Source organism: Ruditapes philippinarum, unplaced genomic scaffold (genome assembly GCF_026571515.1).
Source record: "Ruditapes philippinarum isolate M1 unplaced genomic scaffold, ASM2657151v2 ctg8664_1_1_1_1, whole genome shotgun sequence".
NCBI lineage: Eukaryota > Metazoa > Mollusca > Bivalvia > Venerida > Veneridae > Ruditapes > Ruditapes philippinarum.
In genome coordinates, this window is record NW_026852097.1 from 24256 (window position 1) to 47340 (window position 23085).

Consider the following 23085-nt stretch of genomic DNA (forward strand, 5'->3'; position numbering starts at 1 on the left):
TACGATAAGTTATTAACTATGGAAATATTTTACATTTGGTAAGCACATCTTTATAATATGTGTGTTGGAAAAAAGTATAAAAAAGCCCTGAATATATTTTAAGATGCTTCCTTTATTGGAGTATTGGAGTATTGGAGTATTGAATATCAAAAGAACTTACATGTCTATGAATAAAAATAATTAACTTAAAAACAAATAACTTTAAGATATTACATAGAAAAGGTTCAAAAACATGTGTTGCTAAGGTCACAAGCTTCAAACCACTTGTCCTTCAATACTGTGGGTTCAAGTCCCAACAGGAACCATGGAACATCAGTGGTTCTACTCATGTATCCACTCATGCCTGAATTAATGCATGATCGGGCACCTTCAAAGGTCTTCCTCTAAAAGCTGGAAAGAAGCTGTATGACCGTTTCTGTGTATGGTACATCATAAAATCCAACCTCCATCCCCAACCCTAAAAAGGTTCAATATCTTTTTTTTCTGCCCTCTGAATGATATACAATGGAGGGATAAACGGTGGCTACAATTCTGGTGCCTTAAAATGCCACCCCTCAGCCACAAGGGACTGGTTACGTAATTTCATCATTGTCCTAATAAAAATCTAAACCCCTTACAGTAATGTCATATTTGTTGCAGAGAAAATGGTGGGTCAATTACACAAATTGATCAGGTTACAGGTCAAACATTAAACTTTTGTTCCCATAACCACTAAATTTTATCATAGATTAATGAAAGAAACCCCTTTAGTTACAGTATAACCAAGTTTGTATGTACTATGGTACTAACTAATACTTACATCATTAATAATGTTGATGCCAGAAGTTCAGACGTATTTAGTAAATGATTTATGTAAGCCTTGGTAAAATTTTCACATGCATAGCATTTACAGTCTGCCAACAGGGGAGAGAAGTCCTCCACATATCTGAAATATATAATAAACAGGGGAGACAATTAACAACATATTTCAAGAATTTTACAAGCAAGGGAGAGAAGTCATCCATATATCTGATAGAGGATATTGAATGAGTGTAAGTTCAATACTGAATTTATTGCACGAGTTGAATAATATTATTTTATTCAACGAGTGCAATAAATTCAGTATTGAACTTACACGAATTTAATATTCTATTTATCACATACCCAAAGTAAAGACCGTTTAAAGTGAAATAAGAGTCATTTTTCATTGACGCGCCTATAGTATAACGCTGACATTTAGCGCGTCTTTACACTATGTTTGTATAACGCTAATGACGTCACGTCAAAATATATGCACGGCCGTGCAATACCATATTTACGGAGTCGCAAAATTGGCACGGGTGTGTGATAAAAATATATAATGAACAGGGGAGATTATTAACAACATATTCAAGCCTTCAGAACTGCCTCGCCTATTATCTATAATAAACTCGGAAACAATACATAGTGAAAGTAGTTCTACCACATGGTTTCAGATGTAAACATAAAGAGAGAGATTTAGGTGTCACCCCGGTACGGAATTAGACCCAGCCCGTTGTAGTCTAGAAAGTAGTTCTTTTAAATTTTGAAATGGCCTATTTCATATCATCTTAATTGATACTGGTTATATTTGAAGTATATCTTTAGTTATTATGTACATGAAGTTTCATTTCTGAGTACTTTAAAGGTTGTTTTTGGTGTATTTTTGCAGGATTTCATTTCTGGGTGGAAGGTTTCATGAGGCACTATGCACAAGAATACACACCAGTTACTATTTGGAATATTCTATAGTGATTACAGAAATTAAAAGCTGCAGAAAAACTCCAAGGGCTAATGTATTATTTTTTTGTGCTAAATTTACTTGGACTGCATTGGTGTTTAAAGAAATGGTCATGAAGTTTCGGTACCGGATTTGTTTTGTCCAGAATTTAGCCTTAAATGTGATGGATTTACTACAGGATATATATGTCGAAAATTCAGTAGGCCGTGTCCAGATGTAAAACAAATATTCATATAATTCATTTGACATCCAAAAGAAAATTAAGTCTGTTTCAGTACACTTATGATAGAAAATATGACTGACAACCATTTTTAATTTAAATATGCACACTGGTGTACAATTTTAAACAAATGAGAGTAAATGTCAATAGGTCGGCATTTAGTACTTCGGTTTCTACAATAATAGATATACAAATAATGAATTGTTTGCTTTTGTATCTATGAATTCACTTATTTTAGATGTTTACTTGATATATTGGAAATAAACTTGTCAACAACTACCAGCATTAAATACTATTTGTTTACATGTCTAGTTTCTTTGCGTAGGTTACACCGAAATACCGTATCTGTTCTGTGTATTCATACTATTCGAGGTCCTTATCCTAAGACTGACTGAAAGGGCCAAGTAGTTGCAATTGATATTTTAAGTACATGATAAGCAAGGGAGAGAAATCATTTTTGTATATCTAAAATATATAAAACAGCAGAAGACATTTAAGTCATCCATATACCTCTAATATAACATAAACAGGGTAGATAATACATCCAAATATCTAACATAATTAATTAACAGGGGAGATAAATCATCAACATTTCTGAAAATATTAGATAAACAGGTGTTGGGGAGGTGGGTGGGGGTCATCAAATAGCAAACTTTACAATAATCAGGGGGAAGCTAGAGATCATACAGATATCTGAAAATATAAAATAAAAACGGGGAGAGAAGTTATGTTCATATTTGAAATACGTTACACATATCTTAAATATGTAACCAGAGGGACTGAGTTTATATAAAGATTAACAAAGTTTTCTACATGTAGAGATGAATAAATCATACATGTAATGTTCCTATCAGTATGTTTTTATCTAATTATATAAAAGTGACTAACCAATTGAACCAAGATGATTTACATTGATTTCTGTAAACAGTATAGGAAAGTTAATTTACCTTGTACCATTACTGCAACGTTTAATGCCTATTGCTATAAAATATATAGCAAATATTTGTAAATAAAATGGCCTCTTTGATTACATTGCTTTTATTTAACTTAGATTAAGACTTAGTCTCTTACAATTAATTCAAAATTTACTGTTACAACTTTCAAGTGTGTGTAACTTAACACTGGGAGATGTAAACTTTTTCGTCACATGGTTCCTTTCACCAGTACAGACTGAATATGTAGCTTTAAATGAGGTATACCCTTTCATCAGGCACTCTTAGCACCTGTGAAATGAACAAGATAATTTTGAAATTTAAAAGTTGTATATAATAATTAATGGTTCTAGCAAAAGACAAAATTAAAATCAAGCAACTTACGTTTGATCATTGATATTTATTGACAGACTGGTTGGCAAGCTACAGTCCTGTTCCTCTGTTTTTTCTGGGTTATATTTGTAATCATACTTGAACACAAGAGCATGTCCCCTCTCTGTCACCACATAAGGATATCTTTAATATGTTAAGGTATTTAACCAGCTGAATTTGTAAAATGGATTTGCCCAGTTTTGAAATTGAAACAATCTATTATAAGTTTTTCAATATTAAAATACAAACATAATATTGTCAGTATAAAGTCTGCTCAGATTGAACAAATGTGCTGGCTGGCCTCGTGTTATACTAGGCCAATCACTTTTGGCTCCAGAAGTCAAGATGTTCAAATTTTGTATTCATGTAACTACATCCATTAAAACAACTTGTCAACATTTCTGACCTAAGATAATTATTTGGTTTACAAACTGACAAAGGTATTAAGTTTACCAGTCCAATTGACAAAGATATTCAGTTTACCAATTGACAAAGAAATTTAGTTTCTCAATTAGCATAGATATAATCATATTGATAAAGGTATTCCATTTACCAATTGAAATAGATATTTAGTTTGCCAATAAACATAGATATTTAGTTTACCAATTGAAAAAGATATTTAGTTTAACTATTTAAATACATGTAGATGTTTAGGTTACCAATTGACAAAGGTATTCAGTTCACCAATTGACATAGATATTTAGTTTACCAATTGACAAAGGTATTCAGTTTACCAATTAGCATAGATATTTAGTTTACCAATTGACAAAGGTATTCAGTTTACCAATTGACAAAGATATTCAGTTTACCAATTGACATAGATATTTAGTTTACCAATTGACAAAGATATTTAGTTTGCCAATTAACATAGATATTTTGTTTACCAATTGACAAAGGTATTCATATTACAAATTGACATAAATATTTTAGTTTACCAATTAACAAAGATATTTAATTGACTAATTTAAATAGATATTTGGTTTACCAATTGACAAAGATATTTAGTTTGCCAATTAACATAGATATTTTGTTTACCAATTGACAACGGTATTCATATTACAAATTGACATAAAATATTTTAGTTTACCAATTGACAAAGATATTTAGTTGACTAATTTAAATAGATATTTAGTTTGCCAATTGACAAAGATATTTAGTTTGCCAATTAACATAGATATTCTTTTACCAATTGACAACGGTATTCATATTACAAATTGACATAAATATTTTAGTTTACCAATTGACAAAGATATTTAGTTTACTAATTTAAATAGATATTTAGTTTACCAATTGACAAAGGTATTCAGTTTACCAACTGACATAGATATTTAGTTTACCAATTGACAAAGATATTTAGTATAATAATTTATATAGATATTAAGTTTACCAACTGACAAAATATTTAGTTTTCCTATATACATATATTTGGCTCAGATATGTTGTTTACAAATTGACATAGATATGCAGGTTACTATAATTGATAAACATAATTAGTTTACCTACTGAAAAATATATTTAGTGTCCAAATGGACACAGATATTAGGTTTATCAATAGACATACTGCATTGGAAAACATATGCTTCTCAATAACTGATTTTAATAGTGTAATTTGAAGTTTGGTTTTGAAAATAAAGAGAAAAAGTTCATTTAGTTTTGGTTGGTTATTACGTCACCATCGATGTTATGGTAATACAGCAGCTTTTCAGCTTTATTGTTGGAAGAAGACCCTCTGTGCAATATTTCAGGCAGGAGTGAGCACCTGATTTTGAGAGCTAGCTGGATAGCTCTCTCATATGCACGGGTAAGCAGAATTTCAACCCACAAAGCTGAAGTGATAGGCCATATGGTGGTTTGAATTCAGTAACCTTTGACCTTTAGGCCATAGAGGACACATTAAAAGTACAAAGTACAACAAATGCAAACAATTAGACCACATAGGTAAGTTTCATGTTTTAACTTTGAAAAGTAAAATTAAAACCAGATCAAATTGTCCATTCTGGCATTAACATATACAGTATAATAAAAGGATATGATGAGTCAAACATGTCAATGCCAAGCCCTATAGCTTTAAGTACAGCATCTGGTCTCCATACACTCTGCATCAGTCGTGGTTTCTCCTCCGGTAATAATTTCTAAAAGCAAATAATATATTGTATGTTAATTTTGTTAACCATATCTGTGTAATTCTTTTACCTTTAATATACTGACTTAACATATAGCATCTAACTTATAATTAGAAAAATGAATTCCGATGTTGTAATCTTTTACACTTACTCAACATAAAAATACTAATTAAACAAGAACGTTAGCATAAAATTCTCGCTTAAAAGCATATTCTTATTAAATTCTTGATTAATGTAAAGCAAGAAGCTTAAAACAAACATATTTTAATGCTATACGACAAAATATACACCAACTGTTTTGCATATATAAACAAGTCACTTAACATACTGATTTAACATAACCACTTATTTTGCATTTCAGTTAATTTTCATTACCCACTTAATCAACAAAACTCCACTTACTTGACATATTACACAGCTTTCTTTCCATACACCACTTAACATAAATCACTAACTTTATAGTATACCTTCTTTACATTAAACATCTAACTTACAATAGTATAACTAAGTTATGTTGTTTAAGCTTCTTGCTTTACATTAAACATCTAACTTACAATAGTATAACTAAGTTATGTTGTTTAAGCTTCTTGCTTTACATTAAACATCTAACTTACAATAGTATAACTAAGTTATGTTGTTTAAACTTCTTGCTTTACATTAAACATCTAACTTACAATAGTATAACTAAGTTATGTTGTGTAAGCTTCTTGCTTTACATTAAACATCTAACTTACAATAGTATAACTAAGTTATGTTGTTTAAACTTCTTGCTTTACATTAAACATCTAACTTACAATGGTATAACTAAGTTATGTTGTTTAAACTTCTTGCTTTACATTAAACATCTAACTTACAATAGTATAACTAAGTTATGTTGTTTAAGCTTCTTGCTTTACATTAATCAAGAATTTAACCACACAGCCACTGATGCCATTAAAATTGCTATGTTAAAAATGGAAAACTTACAATTATTTCAGATATAAGATCTGCAGGCCCGGACAAGTCAAAATCTTCTGCATTTGGTCCCATTGCATGAAAACCCTCAAGAGCAAAACCTGAAATAAAAGGTATATGAGCCGCGTCATGAAAAAACCAACATAGTGCGTTTGCGACCAACATGGATCCGCTGTCGCTTGTAAAATAATAATATTTTTTTTTCTATTGACTTTCTAGCTTGTTAAAGTAATAGATTTAGTGAAAAACCAAAATACTTTTACATACACTATTTCGGACATAATCTTTACAGATTAATAAAGAAGCTTCTAGGCTTTCAAATATTTGAAGAATTCTGTGTCCAGGGCAGGTGATTTAAGGTCTGAAAAATTGCACTTTAGTCTTTCTGTCAAAGTGGATGCTTCAATGTAAAAAAAAAATAAGGGCAATAATTAAAAAATCATAAAGTACAGGGTACCAGTTTTTGTGCACTGCACTTCTTCTCAATGAGATCTATCATACTATGAAGTTTCAAGTCCATAGTTTGTATAGTTTAGGAGAAATGGTACGGACAAAAATACAGTATGAAAATTAACTAAGGGCAATAATTCAAAAAATAAGAAGAGCAGAGTACCCATTCTTGTGCATTGCACTTTGGGACATTGAAAGAAGTGTACATACAAAGTTTTGAGTCAATCAGGCTTATAGTGGTTGAGTTGAATCTGAAGGTGTGCTCTTTTAAATTATATACCTTCAACATTCCTGGCAACAGTTTCTCGGGTACATCTCTGCCTCTCTTTAAGATCGTAACCGCCGACGATGCTTCCAAACATTACCGACTTCCCCAGTCTCTGTATATAAACATTATATAAATAATATACTCAATCTTCCAAATGTATATCTAATTTATTTGATAAAAATAATAATATTTAAGAAGTAACAAACTCCATATTTCCAATATTTTCCTTCTTTTAAATTTAAATATTGAAAATATGGAGTTTGTTACATGTACATGTATTTCTTATATTTTAACAGTCATTGAATATAAGATTTTGAATTTACTGGCCTGAATTCCAGTTTTGAATTTATTCTACTATTATTTAACTAAATTTTCTTAAAATTTACATTTGCACAAAACTAATTTTCACTGGCCATGGGCCACAGGGCCAGTGCTCAAATCTATGTTTTATTACTTCAACACTGCACAAGGAACATTTATCATGTCTTAATATCTAATTTGTTATATACAATGTAAAAAGACCATGCTTGTTTGCATTGAAATATGGAATATATTTCACTCAGAAGTATGAATTTTTAAAAATATTTTCAAGAGCACAAAATGAAAGTGAGAATATGTTTAACATTTACATGATTTAATTTGTTTTTAATATGTTTTTTTCCCTAATTCAAACACATTTTTGTCAATATCTCAGCAGTTGGTCCACCTAACCAACTTTGCTGGATAACTATCCAGTAATTACCAATGTCTCCACACATAGCTGACAACACCTACATTTTAATACATTTTTGGCAATGGGTGTAGGACGAAAGCCCTCCAAGACTAAAGTGCTCTCGTGCAAAAATGACAAGACAGACAAAAAGCCCTCCCGTGAAAATTACAGGGCAGACAAAAGCCCTCCCATGAAAATGACTAGGCAGACAAAAGCCCTCCCATGAAAATAACAGGGCCGACAAAAGCCCTCCCATAGCAAATACATATATGTGTGTTGAATACTAATAGTTCTTTCTTTTCAATGCACACCACATATTAAAATTGTAGTCATGCATATTTTTTTTTCCACTGGCATAAGCGTGTTTGTATTTAACAATTTAAATGTGACTTTGTTTTTACTGACATTCATGTAAAAAGTTAGCTCATGAAACAATTCAGAAAGGTATATTCTGAATGAAAGGTTGTTCTAGCTCATACACAAACTTAGGCCATTTGAAAACAACAACAAATATATGTGACAATTGTAATATGCATTGGAAAAAACAGGTATTTAACATACATATATATTTATGTTACGGGAAGGCTTTTGTACGCCTTGTTAATTTCACGGGAGGGGATTATGGTTATGGTCTCAGTAAAATCACACAACCAGTCATTTGCTAAATTTCAGTCAGTAATCATACCACATTTGATTTAAAGGGATATTCAGGCAAAATATGACAAAAATATTAAAATGATCTTATGTACTCAAATCACGCTAAAATGACATTTCTTGAAGATTCAGCATGAATTTCTGTTTAAATTCTATATATTTTGGGTTTGAAGCGTAAATATATCTATATATGTTGAAGCAAATTAGACCCAATAGGTCACCAAAATTAGTTTTAAATAACAAGTCAGGTGACTTCAACAACTCCTTGAAGTTACAATAAGCAGATATTGTGGAAATATTGTATGATTGAAACAAGTTCAGTCATACATTTGACATGTTCTTTAAGTTTCCAGAGTTTCATTTGACAACTATTGTGAAAATGGTTAGCGCTCTTAACCTGACCCTCCGGGGTCAAGTTAGGAAACCATAATTTTATACTTTAATGGAGAAAAAATTTTGTTCCTTTGACTGTCATATATTTATTTTGAGGGCATTTACAGAATATTGAATGAAAAATTCAAAACTAAGAAATGAAAATTTTGCCTGTGTCTCCCTTTAAAAGAAAATTCATTTATTCAATTTTACCCATGAAATATGGTGCTATATCAGTCAAATATATTTCATATTTGTAAAAAATAAAATTTTTAAAATATGTGAACTACTTACCTTTGACTTGTTTATTTTATCCAGTACATCATCTAAAAAGTTCAGGGTTCTATCTACAGCCTTGTTTGCCCTTTTTCTTGTGCTAGTTTTATCTGTGTCGCCATCAGACATACACTGGAATATATCTGGTAAGACAGCTTCCTGTAGCTTCACAAATCCATTAGTGTCTAACTACAAAACAAAACAGGAACTGAGGGAAGTGGTGACCCAGATATGACAAATCATTCGCCCTGCATGTTAATATCTTCAGCTGACTCAAATGCTGTTAAGGTTACATGAAATAAATGGCATGTCATAGTAATGTATTTAGATTTTAAATGCATATGTAACTTTGCCTTTTCCAAGCCATTGCAGGAAAAACTAACTTGCACAGTTTGGGAAATTTTGCATCATAAAATTATTTAATTGAAATAAATATCTGGTACCTTTTGAGACCTCCTCATGCATTTTTGGCAAATTATTTTGAACTGTGCAAAATTGTTTATTCCAACCACTGCAGATATTATCAAAGCATTAAAAATATTAAAATTTGACAATAACATCTAAATTAACTCCAGCAAATTTTTAAGAATTTCAGTTCAATTGGTAATTCTTTTTAAAGATTGGGGGAAAAATAAGCATATTTTCTATTGGGAATTTATCTGGTTATCTGACCCATGGTGAAACTGGGAAAAAGTTACATATGTTACATCTTGTACTCTAACACTTAGCCTGCTAGCTGCAACTGATTCTATTACCTATGTAACCAGTACAGACCAATATCTGATCACCAGTCTCTGATAGAACCAGTGACTGTCTGTAACCTATGTTACCAGTACAGACCAATATCTGATCACCAGTCTCAGATAGAACCAGTCACTGTCTGTAACTTATGTAACCAGTACAGATCAGGATCATCAGTCTCTGATAGAACCAGTGGCTGTCTGTAACCTATGTAACCAGTATAGACCAAGATCATCAGTCTCTGATAGAACCAGTGACTGTCTGTAACCAATGTAACCAGTACAGACCAAGATCACCAGTCTCTGATAGAACCAGTAACTGTTACCTATGTAACTAGTACAGACCAAGATCACCAGTCTCTGATAGAACCAGTGGCTGTCTGTAACCTATGTATCCAGTATAGACCAAGAACATCAGTCTCTGATAGAACCAGTGGCTGTCTGTAACCTATGTAACCAGTATAGACCAAGAACACCAGTCTCTGATAGAACCAGTGTCTGTAACCTATGTAACTAGTACAGACCAAGATCACCAGTCTCTGATAGAACCAGTGGCTGTCTGTAATCTATGTAACCAGTATAGACCAAGATCATCAGTCTCTGATAGAACCAGTGACTGTCTGTAATCTATGTAACCAGTATAGACCAAGATCATCAGTCTCTGATAGAACCAGTGGCTGTCTGTAATCTATGTAACCAGTATAGACCAAGATCACCAGTCTCTGATAGAACCAGTGGCTGTCTGTAACCTATGTAACCAGTATAGACCAAGAACATCAGTCTCTGATAGAACCAGTGTCTGTAATCTATGTAACCAGTATAGACCAAGATCATCAGTCTCTGATAGAACCAGTGGCTGTCTGTAATCTATGTAACCAGTATAGACCAAGATCACCAGTCTATGATAGAACCAGTGGCTGTCTGTAACCTATGTAACCAGTATAGACCAAGAACATCAGTCTCTGATAGAACCAGTGACACTCTGTAACCTATGTAACTAATGTAACTAGTACAGACCAAGATCACCCGTCTCTGATAGAACCAGTGTCTGTCTGTAACCTATGTAACCAGTCCAGACCAAGATCACCAGTTTTAGATAGAGTAATCACATTTATTTTAAGAATCCAAAAACTGCGGTGGGGTTCAAACCTATATCATTGAGGGGCATGAGACTAAAATTCTGCGCCCTTAACCACACGAACACCAAACCAGCTATGAAATAATCTGCAATATTTCAATTCAATCTTATTGCATAGTTGCACAAAAACAACATCTAAATATAATGTAATATTCACCAACCTTCAACTTGCCTCCTTTTCCCCAAAGTCCAATCCCTGACTTTTCATTGTAGCCAGAAGGTACCTGTACTGCTGGGTCTGTGTTAGATGTATAGACTATTTTATCACTAAGAGCTGTAAACTTTGCCATTCCATCCTTGTAACCTTCAATACTTTCTTCATACTGTGCTCTTCAATCATAAAATTTAAGTTTTTGAGGAATAATTGTACAAATGTGTTGAGTCAGGGTCTTTCAAATAGAATTTTGAAAGACCCTGGTTGAGTCAAAGAATACACTCCATTTCAGAAATGATTACCTCCCTTTGTTTATCATATAATAGGTTTATTAAAAAACACCCTTAGTTTATACAGAATTAATTTAAGTAAAATGATTGACTAGGAAGCTATAAGCTTATAAAAACACTCTCTTATTCATTCCTAGAACCAAACAGTACTGAGCAGTAAGTGTAAAGTTTCTTGCTCAAGGTAACAACAGCTTGCCCCTAACAGGGTTTGAACCCACACAGCAAGTTATCCTAAGAATACTAGTCCTTGATCTTGAACAAGCTGCGACAATGCTTGACTAGATTACATCTGATAGAAATGTACAGACTCAAATCTGACCTTCCAAATCTGGCAGATCAAGGTATTGTGTATATCTGAATGTTGCACACAGTCATAATATAAAAGGCTACTACACTTATTAATGTACATGTATACAAAACTTATTTTGGTTTCTGTCATAATGTTTCTTTGCATTACTTAGCTCCAGTATACAGAAAAACCTCTATATAACAACTCCCTTTTGGAGACAAAATATCTCCTGATCCTGAAAGGTGTCTGTAGTCAACATAGTTTAAATCAATTGGCAAGTCTAACTTCAGGGAATACATGTAATTATGGTAGTGTTGTAAAAAGAGGTGATTGTACTACAAAGGTTAAACTTATAGTGAAGTCAAACTTTATGGAATAATGATATTGTTGTTGTAAAGAGGTGACAGTTCTAAAGAGGTTAAACTTATTCATATTGTAAAGTCAAACTTTAGGGAATAATGAGACTGTTGTTGTAAAGAGGTGATTGTACTACAGAGGTTAAACTTATTGTGAAGAATTACTTTAGGGAATAATGATATTGTTGTTGTAAAGAGGTGATTGTACTACAAAGGTTAAACTTAATATGGTGAAGTCAACGATATTGTTGTTTTAAAGAGGTGATTGTACAACAGAGGTTAAACTTATTGTGAAGGCAAACTTTAGGGAATAATGATACTGATTGTATTACAGATGTATGCTCTGCAAAGGTTGAACTGTATGTAAAAATATAACTAGGTTTTAACATCAAATTGGTCCTGAATTAAAATTTGATATAACTTTACATAAGTTCAGTAAGTATAGTTAAAATACATACAGATGACACAAGGGCATATCGATGGCTCAGCGCAATACTGGTCTAAGTGACATTTTTACCAAAAATCACATTTTTACATATTTTGATAATGTAAGGTCAAATACACATTCTGTGAAAATTTTAGGGTAATTTATGCTTTTTTTGCCTTTTTTATTTACATTTAAAATAAAAGTCTATCTCAGGTAGTTCAATTTTGTCAGTGCAGTATAGGTCTAACTTGAGTTGGTCTCTTATTGCGATGTCTAATATATCAATTTTCCTCAAAAATGCTTGAGTTAGACCTTGAATGTTTCATTTCCAGGTAGAGAATAATATGCATATCCCATTGAAATGTGTTATAAAGAATGTGAGAATTCATGAAAACACTAGAAATTATTTGCCTTTGTATAAATCGCAAAATATTAGCCAATTGCATATCATGTACAAGTAACTGTAAACGAAAAATCTTGAAAAAAATTAATAATAATTTAGTGTCACAATTAAACATTGATTTTGTCTTTGAAGTCATTACATCATACTCATACTGTATAATTTGATAAAATAAAGAGTAGTTGAAACTATCATTTTTGTACAATTTAGTAAAAGCCAGTGTATGTTTCTCAAGCATGCACACATTAAAATGGAAAATAACGCGTGTTACACTAGTGGATTCATAACCTCTGATCCCCCTCTAAAAATTCCTTTTTTTTAGTTTGACCTTTTTTTAATCATATGCTGAGATTTCCTAATTCTTAATTTTACACTTTGTTCATATTTATATAATGTGTTCTTCTTAAGATGGTGTAAGGGGGTAGACTGTACATTGTTTCACTGCCAAATCAAACTTAGCCTGTAACACAATGACCAATTTCAGGTTTGAGGGTGTTCTTGGGTTCTTATTTTTAAATTATGTATCTTCTTCTGTATCACTCTCTTTAATCAAGTAAAGTTATTTAAGAAATAATATATCCCAAACTGTGATTTTATTGCTCATTAACATCACTGTTTGGATTTCGGATGCGAGGAATTATATCACGAGGGCGTAGCCCGAGTGATATAATGATGCGCATCAGAACGACAAACAGTAATGTTATCAAGCAATAAAATCACCGATTTGGATATATTATTTCGATTCTAACACGACATTAACACGTACCTGATATTTAGCTAAATTGTGCCTGATTTGTTTCTGGTCTTATTGTCAGGGCGTCTCATTTTTAGTGGTTACGTCACGTGTATATTAAATGATAATGTCACACGTCTAAATATAGAACGTCAAACAGTGATTTTATAGCATAATAACACATACTTTTGGTTCTTCTATGTTCAATCGGGAAAAATGTGGGAAAAAATTAAAAATATGCACACTTATATATTATAATGACCTTTTCAGTTCTTGTATTCTGATAATTTTTTACATCACACAGCTCCATTGAATTTTCGAGAGTGCAATTGTCAAAAACTCTTTGACTTATGTGGCAGAAACAGCTATAAGTTGATAAAAATATTTCATTTTAGATCTATTTAAAAAGCCATTAATTTTACCTATCAAATTTAATGAAATTAAAAATGTAATGACTATCATTTAATGAAATTAAAAATGTTATGACGATCAACTGCTTTTGGTATAGTATCAGTGTCAATGAGAAAATTCAAACATTTATCCATTCTAATTGTTTAGTGCTAATCTACATGTAAGGTGTGCACATGGTGCTTTTCAGGTGTGCGCCTTTTCATATCTGAATGAGTAAGTGGTTGCAAGAGTTTAAAGCACATCTAACTTTACAAAATTGATTCTGAATTATATCATGACTGTACTAACAATACTTTGTTCTATGAATCCCTGATAGTGGGTTGTACTGCCCTACTTTTTTCTCTAAAATATGTTTGACAACCTCTTGTTATTTGGTCAAAATTTAGAGGTAAAATGACTTTGATATATAAAATGAAACACTTTTCTTAAGATATGCACAGTTTTCAGCAAAACATGTCATAAAATTTGCACATTTCACGTTCAAAATATACTCTTAACAGTTGAGAAAGTAAATACAAAATATGTAATAAAAGCATGGTCTAACAGCGGCTTTTATTTTTGAAAATATTTGATATTTATAAATGATTATATCATCAGAAAAGAGGACCACATACATTAAATTCATTAAGATTTAGCGCATAACAGTAATATCGAAATCACAGCATTTAAGCACCAATGGTGGTAATGGTGTACATTCAGAAAATAAAATGTTTCTTCTTTGTACAAATGTGAGTTATAGAAAATGTACATTAATCCCTGTTTTCAAACTTTGATGACCTGGATTGTCAGTCATCATTGTTCATGACTACTGTTCATAACACTATATGAATCAAAACTGTTTGCATTTTATTTAGAATTCAAATTTATTGCACAGATAATCTGCAAAAGATCTTAAGTAAATCTGAATCTCAAACAAATTGAAAAAGAAGAATTACAGAAGTGTTCATTCATCTAAAGTCAGCTAGCATTATATATTAATAGAAAAATATTAAAGGATTTAGTCTTTGTAAAGTTCTTCTACAGACTTGCAAAATATTTTAAACAATGTTTAAATTAACAAAACAATTTTGTTCAAATTTATATCAGAATATATAACATAAAACAGGTCTAACTCAAATATTTGTACCACTTTTACCAAATTGCAAGAGGGAATTTGAGTCTAACTCAAGTTAGTCTTGTATTGCGCTCAGAATTTCAGCGCAATAAAGGTCTAACTCTAAAATACACAATTTGTAACACTTTAATAAAAAATTATATAAATGGCATTATTTCTTATTATAATTAATGTTAACATAGCAAAAAAATATTTTCTAATTTAAGTATTTTTGAATAAAATCAGTTTTTTGTCTCTCCTGAACATTTTCAAAAATAGCAGTTAGACCAGTATTGCGCTGAGCCATCGATATGTGCTACAGTTGGAACATCTTGAAGTTTCTGCAACACATCCCGTGACAAGTGAGCAGCACTGCCTTCAATAAGAAAAATTTCATACATAAGAAAGACAATATAATATTGTATATAAATCAAAGAGAAACATAATATAACATGGTAATATCTGTAAACATTAACTATACATTATATCAAATAATTCAAACAAAACTTTAAGTGTAACCCCTTGACCTACCTGAACCAAATGTGAGTGCAGTCTGCCAGGTTCTATACTATTGCTTAACTAAAGGAAAATTCTTGATATAGATCTTTAATAATTATAGAAATATTTGATATTAAAGTGTTACATTGCATCATACATGCATGTCAAAGTTTCTGTTGAACCTGCCTGAACCAAATGTGAGTGCAGTCTGCCAGGTTCTATACTATTGCTTAACTAAAGGAAAATTCTTGATATAGATCTTTAATAATTATAGAAATATTTGATATTAAAGTGTTACATTGCATCATACATGCATGTCAAAGTTTCTGTTGAACCTGCCTGAACCAAATGTGAGTGCAGTCTGACCAGTTTCTATACTGTTGCTTAACTAAAGGTAAATTCTTGATTTAGATCTTTAATTATGAAATAGAAATTAAAGTCACTCAAGTGTTTCATTGCATCATTTGTCAAAGTTTTTCTGTTAAAAAAATTAACTTGAAACTTACATTAAGTATAATATTTCTGTAAACCTTGATATCTAAAGCACATAAACAACAGCTATGTTGCTTTTTAAACTTATTCTCCTTTGAAACAAAAGAACTTAATATATAAACAATAATACTACTTTTATTTGATCTCCTATGAGAGCTAACATTCCAACAAAAAGTGAAGTGTATTACCTCCCCTTGTGTACAGCATGCACATGGGCGTCTCAACTGTGACATCTTTATTCTGACCAATCTCTGACAATCTCCCGAGTCTGGCTCCTTGACTTCGTACACATTGAATACTGAACTTCATAGTCTCTGTAACACATTAATTAATTATAACAGACTGTGTTGTGATGGAACACAATATAACAGATACATACTAAGTGTTAAGGAACACAATATAACAGATACATACTAAGTGTTAAGGAACACAATATAACAGATACATACTAAGTGTTAAGGAACACAATATAACAGATACATACTAAGTGTTAAGGAACACAATATAACAGATACATACTAAGTGTTAAGGAACACAATATAACAGATACATACTAAGTGTTAAGGAACACAATATAACAGATACATACTAAGTGTTAAGGAACACAATTATAACAGATACATACTAAGTGTTAAGGAACACAATATAACAGATAGTCTAACTTCTAATTAGAATTGTCAAGCGACACCGCAGATAATTTTGGCACAGGCCACTGTCATTTTTTTTTTTTTTTTTTCCATACTAAGTGTGTCTTTTAGAGATTCTGTGGAAAAAATTTCCCAAAATGTACCGGGTTAAACTGAGTTTTTTAATTTTAAAGGGCCCTGCATTTTTTCCCACTTTTGGGAAAATTTTTAAGATTTGGAAGTGGCTTTTCCATGGGCCCCGGAAAAACGACACCAAAAAGGGTTTTGTTGTATGTACTCACAAAAAACTACCCAGGAAAACACTGTTACCCGTACGGATTTTAAAATTAAAAAATGGAAGCCCCGAAAATTTCCAAAAAAATTATTTTGTGTTTTTTAAATAATGTTTTTAAACCCAGTCTCGGGCATTTGCCCTCGGGTTTTCCCTTTTAAAAAAGATCCCTCCGCCATTTTGAAAAAAAAAAATAAATTCCCAACCCAAAGGGGTTGTACAAATTTTTTTTAAAAAAAAGGGGTAAAAATTGGGAAATTTTAATTATAAAATCTTTTATTTTCATGGCTTATGATTTTTTTGTTTTTTTGAAAAAAGATAAAAATTTAAATCATTTTTTTTAAATTTTAAGCACATCCATCCATGGATAAAAAAATAAACGGAAAAAAGAAGCTTTTTCATAAAAATTTTGATGGGGGTGGAATAAATAAAAAAAAAGAAAATTTGAAAAAAAAAAAAAAAAAAAACTGCGAAACGCAAAAAAATGGTATATTTTTTAAATACAGTAGATAAATGTGAACAAAAAAGCAAAATAAATTTACCCTTTTAAAAAAACCCCTTCCCGGGGGAATTTAGGAAGCTTTTCACAAACATGAACCCTTTTTTTAAAATAAATGGAAAATTAAAAAACGGGCCCGGAAATTGGGAAGGGTTTTTAAATAGAGCCCAAACAAATTTTTCGGCTTTTTTTTTTTTAAATTTAATTGGGTGTAAAATTAAACTTATTGAAAAAAAAGTTTTAAAATTAATAAAATTGCGAAAATTTAAAAATTCAAGTTTTTCAATTGGTTTTTAAAAACTAAATAAAACGCTCTTTTTTTTGGGTTAAAACCCAATAAAATAACATATCCTTTTCGATTAATAAAATTTTTAAAAAGTGCTTGTACCACCCAAAACGTACAGGTTGTGGCTCCCCAAAATTTTGGCTACCCTTAGGGGCCCGTACGGTGCCATTTTCCTTTAAGTTTCTACTCTAATTTTTCCGGGCCTTGTGTTTAAAAGAAGCTTCAGTGCGTTGAACTCCAAACCCGTTTGTAGAACATTGATAATATAACATGATAAACTTATGATTAGGGGAAATTTTAAAGGAAATTAAAATTCAAAACCTTCCGGTAAAATGCACATTTTTCTAAAACCGTTTTTTAACTTTTTAAAATTTTTTGTTTTAAAATTTTAAATTAATGTATTATGTCTGTTGAAGGGTTTTTCTAAAAAACATTTCTTACTTAAAAAAACTAATTGTAAATTTTTGTTAATTTAAACCCTTGTTTCCCTAAACGTTTTAAAAAAATTTTTTTTCTTTTGTAATGGTTTTTGGGAATTTCAAGGGGAAGCAATCGTAAAAAACCTTTAAAAGGAATAATGGCTAAACTTTTAAAATGTCACATTTCTTTAATTTTTCATGAAATTCATCAAATCGTTATAAGGAGAAAAAAATAAAAAAATTTGAAAACCCTTTAAAATTAAAATTTAGACTAATTTGTAAATTAAATTTTTTAAATGATAATCGCGAAAAAAAAATACAATATAGTTTGGGGGGAGAATTTTTGGGGGAAAACCCTGATAATATAAAAAAAATTTTCAGATTGTCAATTGTAGGCTTTTTTAAAATTTTAAATTTTTGGAATAAGAATTATATTTATTAATTGATTCATAAGAAAAATTAAAATATTTTTTCATCATCAAAAAAAAAAAATTTTTGAAACGGGAAATTTTCCCTCAATTAGTTTTAAATGATTGCCCCCCTTTTGTTTTTTTAAAACCCAATTTTTAAAATTTTTTTAAAAAGGGGTCAAAAAAAAATTTTTCCCCCAAATTATTTTGAAGAGGAAAAAATTTTTCGGCAGAAAATGCAAGACACGTAAAAAGGAAATAAATTGAAAATACAGAAAAGATATAAGGCTTTTTAAAATTTTTGAACTTTTGTTTTTTAAAATGGGATCCATTATTTTTTTTTTTTAAACCACTAAAACCCTGTAAAATTTGAAAGTAAAACTAAAAATTTATTAGATTTTTCAGCAAAAAAAAAGGTCGAGAGAGTTTTGTCATTTCAAGGGCTTAATTTGTTTATTTCCAACAACTAGGGACTTAAAGCTCTTGTGGGGTTTCCCTTAGCCCCAATAGATTAAAAGGGTTAAAAGGTTTGTTAAAAGTTTTTTTGTTGGTAAACCCTTTTACGTTATATTTAAATTTGGCCAAAAAAGCGTAGATTTAAAAAATTAAAAAAAATGTTGTTGACTTCCCTCTCAAGCTTTTTTTCCAAAAGCTTCTTTGTTCTTTAAATTTGGGAAATGGTCTATCATTAAAAAAACTTTAAAAAATTTCTTAAAAAAAAAATAAAAAAAATAAATACATCTTTTTCCCAAAATTCGGCATCCCTGGTTAAGAAAAGCGTTTTACAGATTTTTAAATTTTTTGAACGGAAAAATTTTTGAAACACTAGGGGGCTTTGGCAATTTATTTCGTTGAAAAATATTCCGTTAGAACTTTGGACTCATTAAAGTTGCATTTGAATTACCCAACCCGATTTCACGCACTGTATGGGGCCATTTTATAAACAGCTTACAAGAATTTAAAATTTAAAAGAGAGGATTTAACATGACTTTTCGGTTGTGACCGTTCAATTTTTTTTGTTTAAAGGGATTTTTTTTTTTAAATTTTTTTCTTAAATTTTTGGTCAAAATTTGTTAAAAAAAACGCTGTTTTTTTTTTGTTTAAAAATTTAAATTTAAAAGATGTTAATGGGAATTTTTTTTTGGGTACAAAGTTTTGCAAAAAATCTGTTAAAACTAACGTAAAATGGAAAAAGAAAAAATTTAAAAAATCGATTTAAAAATGATAAATATGAAATAGGGACTATAGGTCTTTTAATTAGGAAATAGGTTTTCCCCAAAATTTCGGGAAAATGAGATTTTTTACGGAAAATGGGGCGAAAATGAGCGAAAGGGGCTTTTAAAATTTAAATTTTAAGTTTTTTAAAAGACTTTTTTCAATAAAAAGAAAATTTTTAAAGTAAAATTTTTTAGAAATTTTTTAAATTTTTTTTATGAAAAATAATCATAAGAAGATTTTTTGGTTTTTTTTTGGGATAATTTATTACACAAATTCTTATATTTTTCTTTTTGCTTAATTGCAAAAAAGAAAGTGACTAAAGGGCTTTAAAAAATTTAAAAAAAACATTTCAAAATTGGAAAATTTGTTTTACTTAGGGGCAAAGTGGGGAAATTAAATTTTAAAATGATAATATTTTTTCAAAGATAAAAATTTTGTGATTAAATTTGCCATTTATTTTTTCATAATCTTTTATCACAAGTTAATTTCGAGAATCTTTTTTTTGCTTTTGGGATTGGAAAAAAAGAAAAAGGCTACAAAATTTTAAAAATAAAATGTTTAAATTGAATGTTTAAATAAAAATTTCAAATTTTTTGTAAGGGGCGTACAATTCAGAAAATCAAATTCATTTATTTTTAAAAAAAAATCATTATGATGAATTAAACCCGCCTTTATTTGCATTACACAAGTTAACAGATCTTCCCTTTTCCTCACATTGGGAAAAATCGAAAGTGACTCAAAAATGGTTTAAATATAGCGCTGAAAGAGCATGTTTTCAGAATTGAATAAAAATATATCTAAAAAATAATCATTATGATGATTTAATTTCCATGTATTTTCATAAATTCTGGTATACCTGTTTGATATCTTCTTTTTGCCCACATTGGGAACAATAAGAAAGTGACTTAATCGGACGAAAGTCAATGTCAATATTCACGATATTTAAATGTTTTTTATAAAAAAAAATAAATGAGCATTTCATTAAATTATTACAATGTTTTTCATGGTGGATTGACTATAATTTGATGGATGAAATGACTAGCAAAAATATAAAAAAAAAAATCTTTAACTTTAAAAAGATTGAAACTTACCGATATATAATAATACGATATTTTAAAAATTCGGTGGATTACTTTTCCCTTTTTTCATGTGAAATATTATTTTAACATAATGATGGGAAATTCCAAATTATTTTTCAAATTAACATGTACATTAATATTGCTCATCTACACTGGATGAGCATAATAACTGCCACTTTTATCCGTGCAAGAATATCTATGGTGGTGCAGAAGAAAGGTTAATTCAATTGTCCACTCAATAACAACCGGGCAAGTTTCATCAGTTACATACCTATTGATTTGGATTATAATAAATACTTTTAGGGGATTAGAAAGCGTCATGCGGTCCCCGTCGTGTGTATATCAATTAAAAGTGGGTTGCGGAAAATGGATATGACAAACGTGTTTGCATGTAACATTATTCATCTTTATTTTGTCTCATTCGTATACATGGCATTTTCAAACATATATACAACTTTTCACATAAACCTACATAAGACCATTCATTTAAGAATTTCAAGAGAGACATTTTATAAATAATGAGAAACACATTCAAGACCTATTTTTACTGTTAGATTTAGAATCAAACAGTATAAAATTACAATATGAATATTAAAACAGAAATATTAAATGTTAGGTAACACCATCGTTAAATTCAAAAATTAAAAAATGCCCAGAAAAAGACTGATGAAGAAATTGAGAACTGTAAATCGGAGCCCTAAACAGCCCATAAATTGTTGTTTAATTCATGGTTTTTTGACAATTTTAGTTTTACATAATAAATTTCATTTTTCATCTTAACATATTAAGTTTTATAAAAATGATAGTTACTATAGCTTATAAGATACGTCTACAAACTGCAATATTATCATGAAAATCCTATTTCAACGCTATATTTTAATATTCTGTAAGTCACTTTCGTCAGGCTCTCACAGTAAGCGAAAGGAAGATCAATGTCTGAGCTTGTGTATAAATATTATGCTAATAAAATGAAGATCAAATCATATTGATTAAAGATACTAAGTTTTGATAATATATGTCTACAAACTGCATTATTAATATTAAGTGCAATTAAACGCTATATTTGATATTTTTAAAATCACTTTCGCTTCCTTTCCTTAACATTTGAAAATACGAAAGTGAGCAAAAGTAAGATCTCTGAAATTGCTATATAGAAATAATGAAAATGCATGAATATTAAAATCTCATAATGATTTTTAAGTATTTTTTTATTCATTTCTGAAACTATGTGTCTACAAACTGTTTGTATTAATATAAATTCAAAATAAACGGTATATTGAATGTTTTATAAAGTCACTTTTCGTATTTTTCAATGTGAGGGAAAGGAAGATCTATGTAGTTGTGTATAGAAATTATGCAAATAAATAGCAATTAAATCATCATATATAATGATTGTTTTTGAAAATGAATATTATCAATTTCTGATAGTATACGTCTACTTAGAGAAATCTTAGTAAAAAATCAACTTAACCAGTATATTTAATATTTTATATGTCACTTTAGTATTTTTCAATGTGAGCGAAAGGAAGATTTCTGAACTTGTGTATAGAAATTATGCAAATAAATGGCGAAGGAAGATACATGTATCTGAACTTGTGTCTAAAAATAATGCAAATAAATAGCGATTAAATCATCATAATGATTATTTTAAAAAATAGGTATCATCAAGTTCTGATAATATACATCTACAAATTGTAATTTTAGTAAAAAATTTCAATTAAAAACAGAATATTTAATATTTTATAAGTCACTTTCGTAGTTTTTTCAATGTGAACGAAAGGAAGATATAAGAACTTGTGTACTGCAGTATAAGAAATTATGCAAATTAGTAGCGATTAAATCATCATTATGATTTTTTCTGTTAATAAATATAATTATTTTCTAATAATATACGTCTACAAACTGCAAGTTTTTGTTTTTAAAAGTCTATTAAAATGTTATAATTACTATTTTTATAAAGTCACTTTCGCTCACATTCGCTCACTTTCGTCAAAAATCTCACTTTCGTATTTTAGGCATACCGCTATGCTAATAATCAATCATGGAGCTAAATATAAAGATATACATCTACAATCTACATGTTAACTCTCCTGAACAATCAATTCTGACTATGACTGGGAGGCGCTTGTTCAGGAAAACTGTGTTAAAAGTATTAGGTGCGTAC

At 30.0% G+C, this 23085-nt stretch overlaps 1 protein-coding gene across 1 annotated transcript; it reads right to left on the reverse strand.

Annotated features, from left to right (window-relative positions):
• Positions 1 to 770: 770 nt before the first annotated feature.
• LOC132749125 (queuine tRNA-ribosyltransferase accessory subunit 2-like) lies at positions 771 to 16569 on the reverse strand. The gene is made up of 10 exons (XM_060738823.1): positions 16281 to 16569; positions 15412 to 15478; positions 12497 to 12511; positions 11111 to 11279; positions 9090 to 9260; positions 7070 to 7169; positions 6352 to 6440; positions 5286 to 5394; positions 3275 to 3398; positions 771 to 925 (listed from the first exon to the last, which is right to left on the reverse strand). Exons 1-10 carry the CDS (start codon positions 16399 to 16401, stop codon positions 796 to 798), a joined length of 1095 nt encoding a protein of 364 aa, XP_060594806.1. The 5' UTR covers positions 16402 to 16569; the 3' UTR covers positions 771 to 795.
• Positions 16570 to 23085: the final 6516 nt, after the last annotated feature.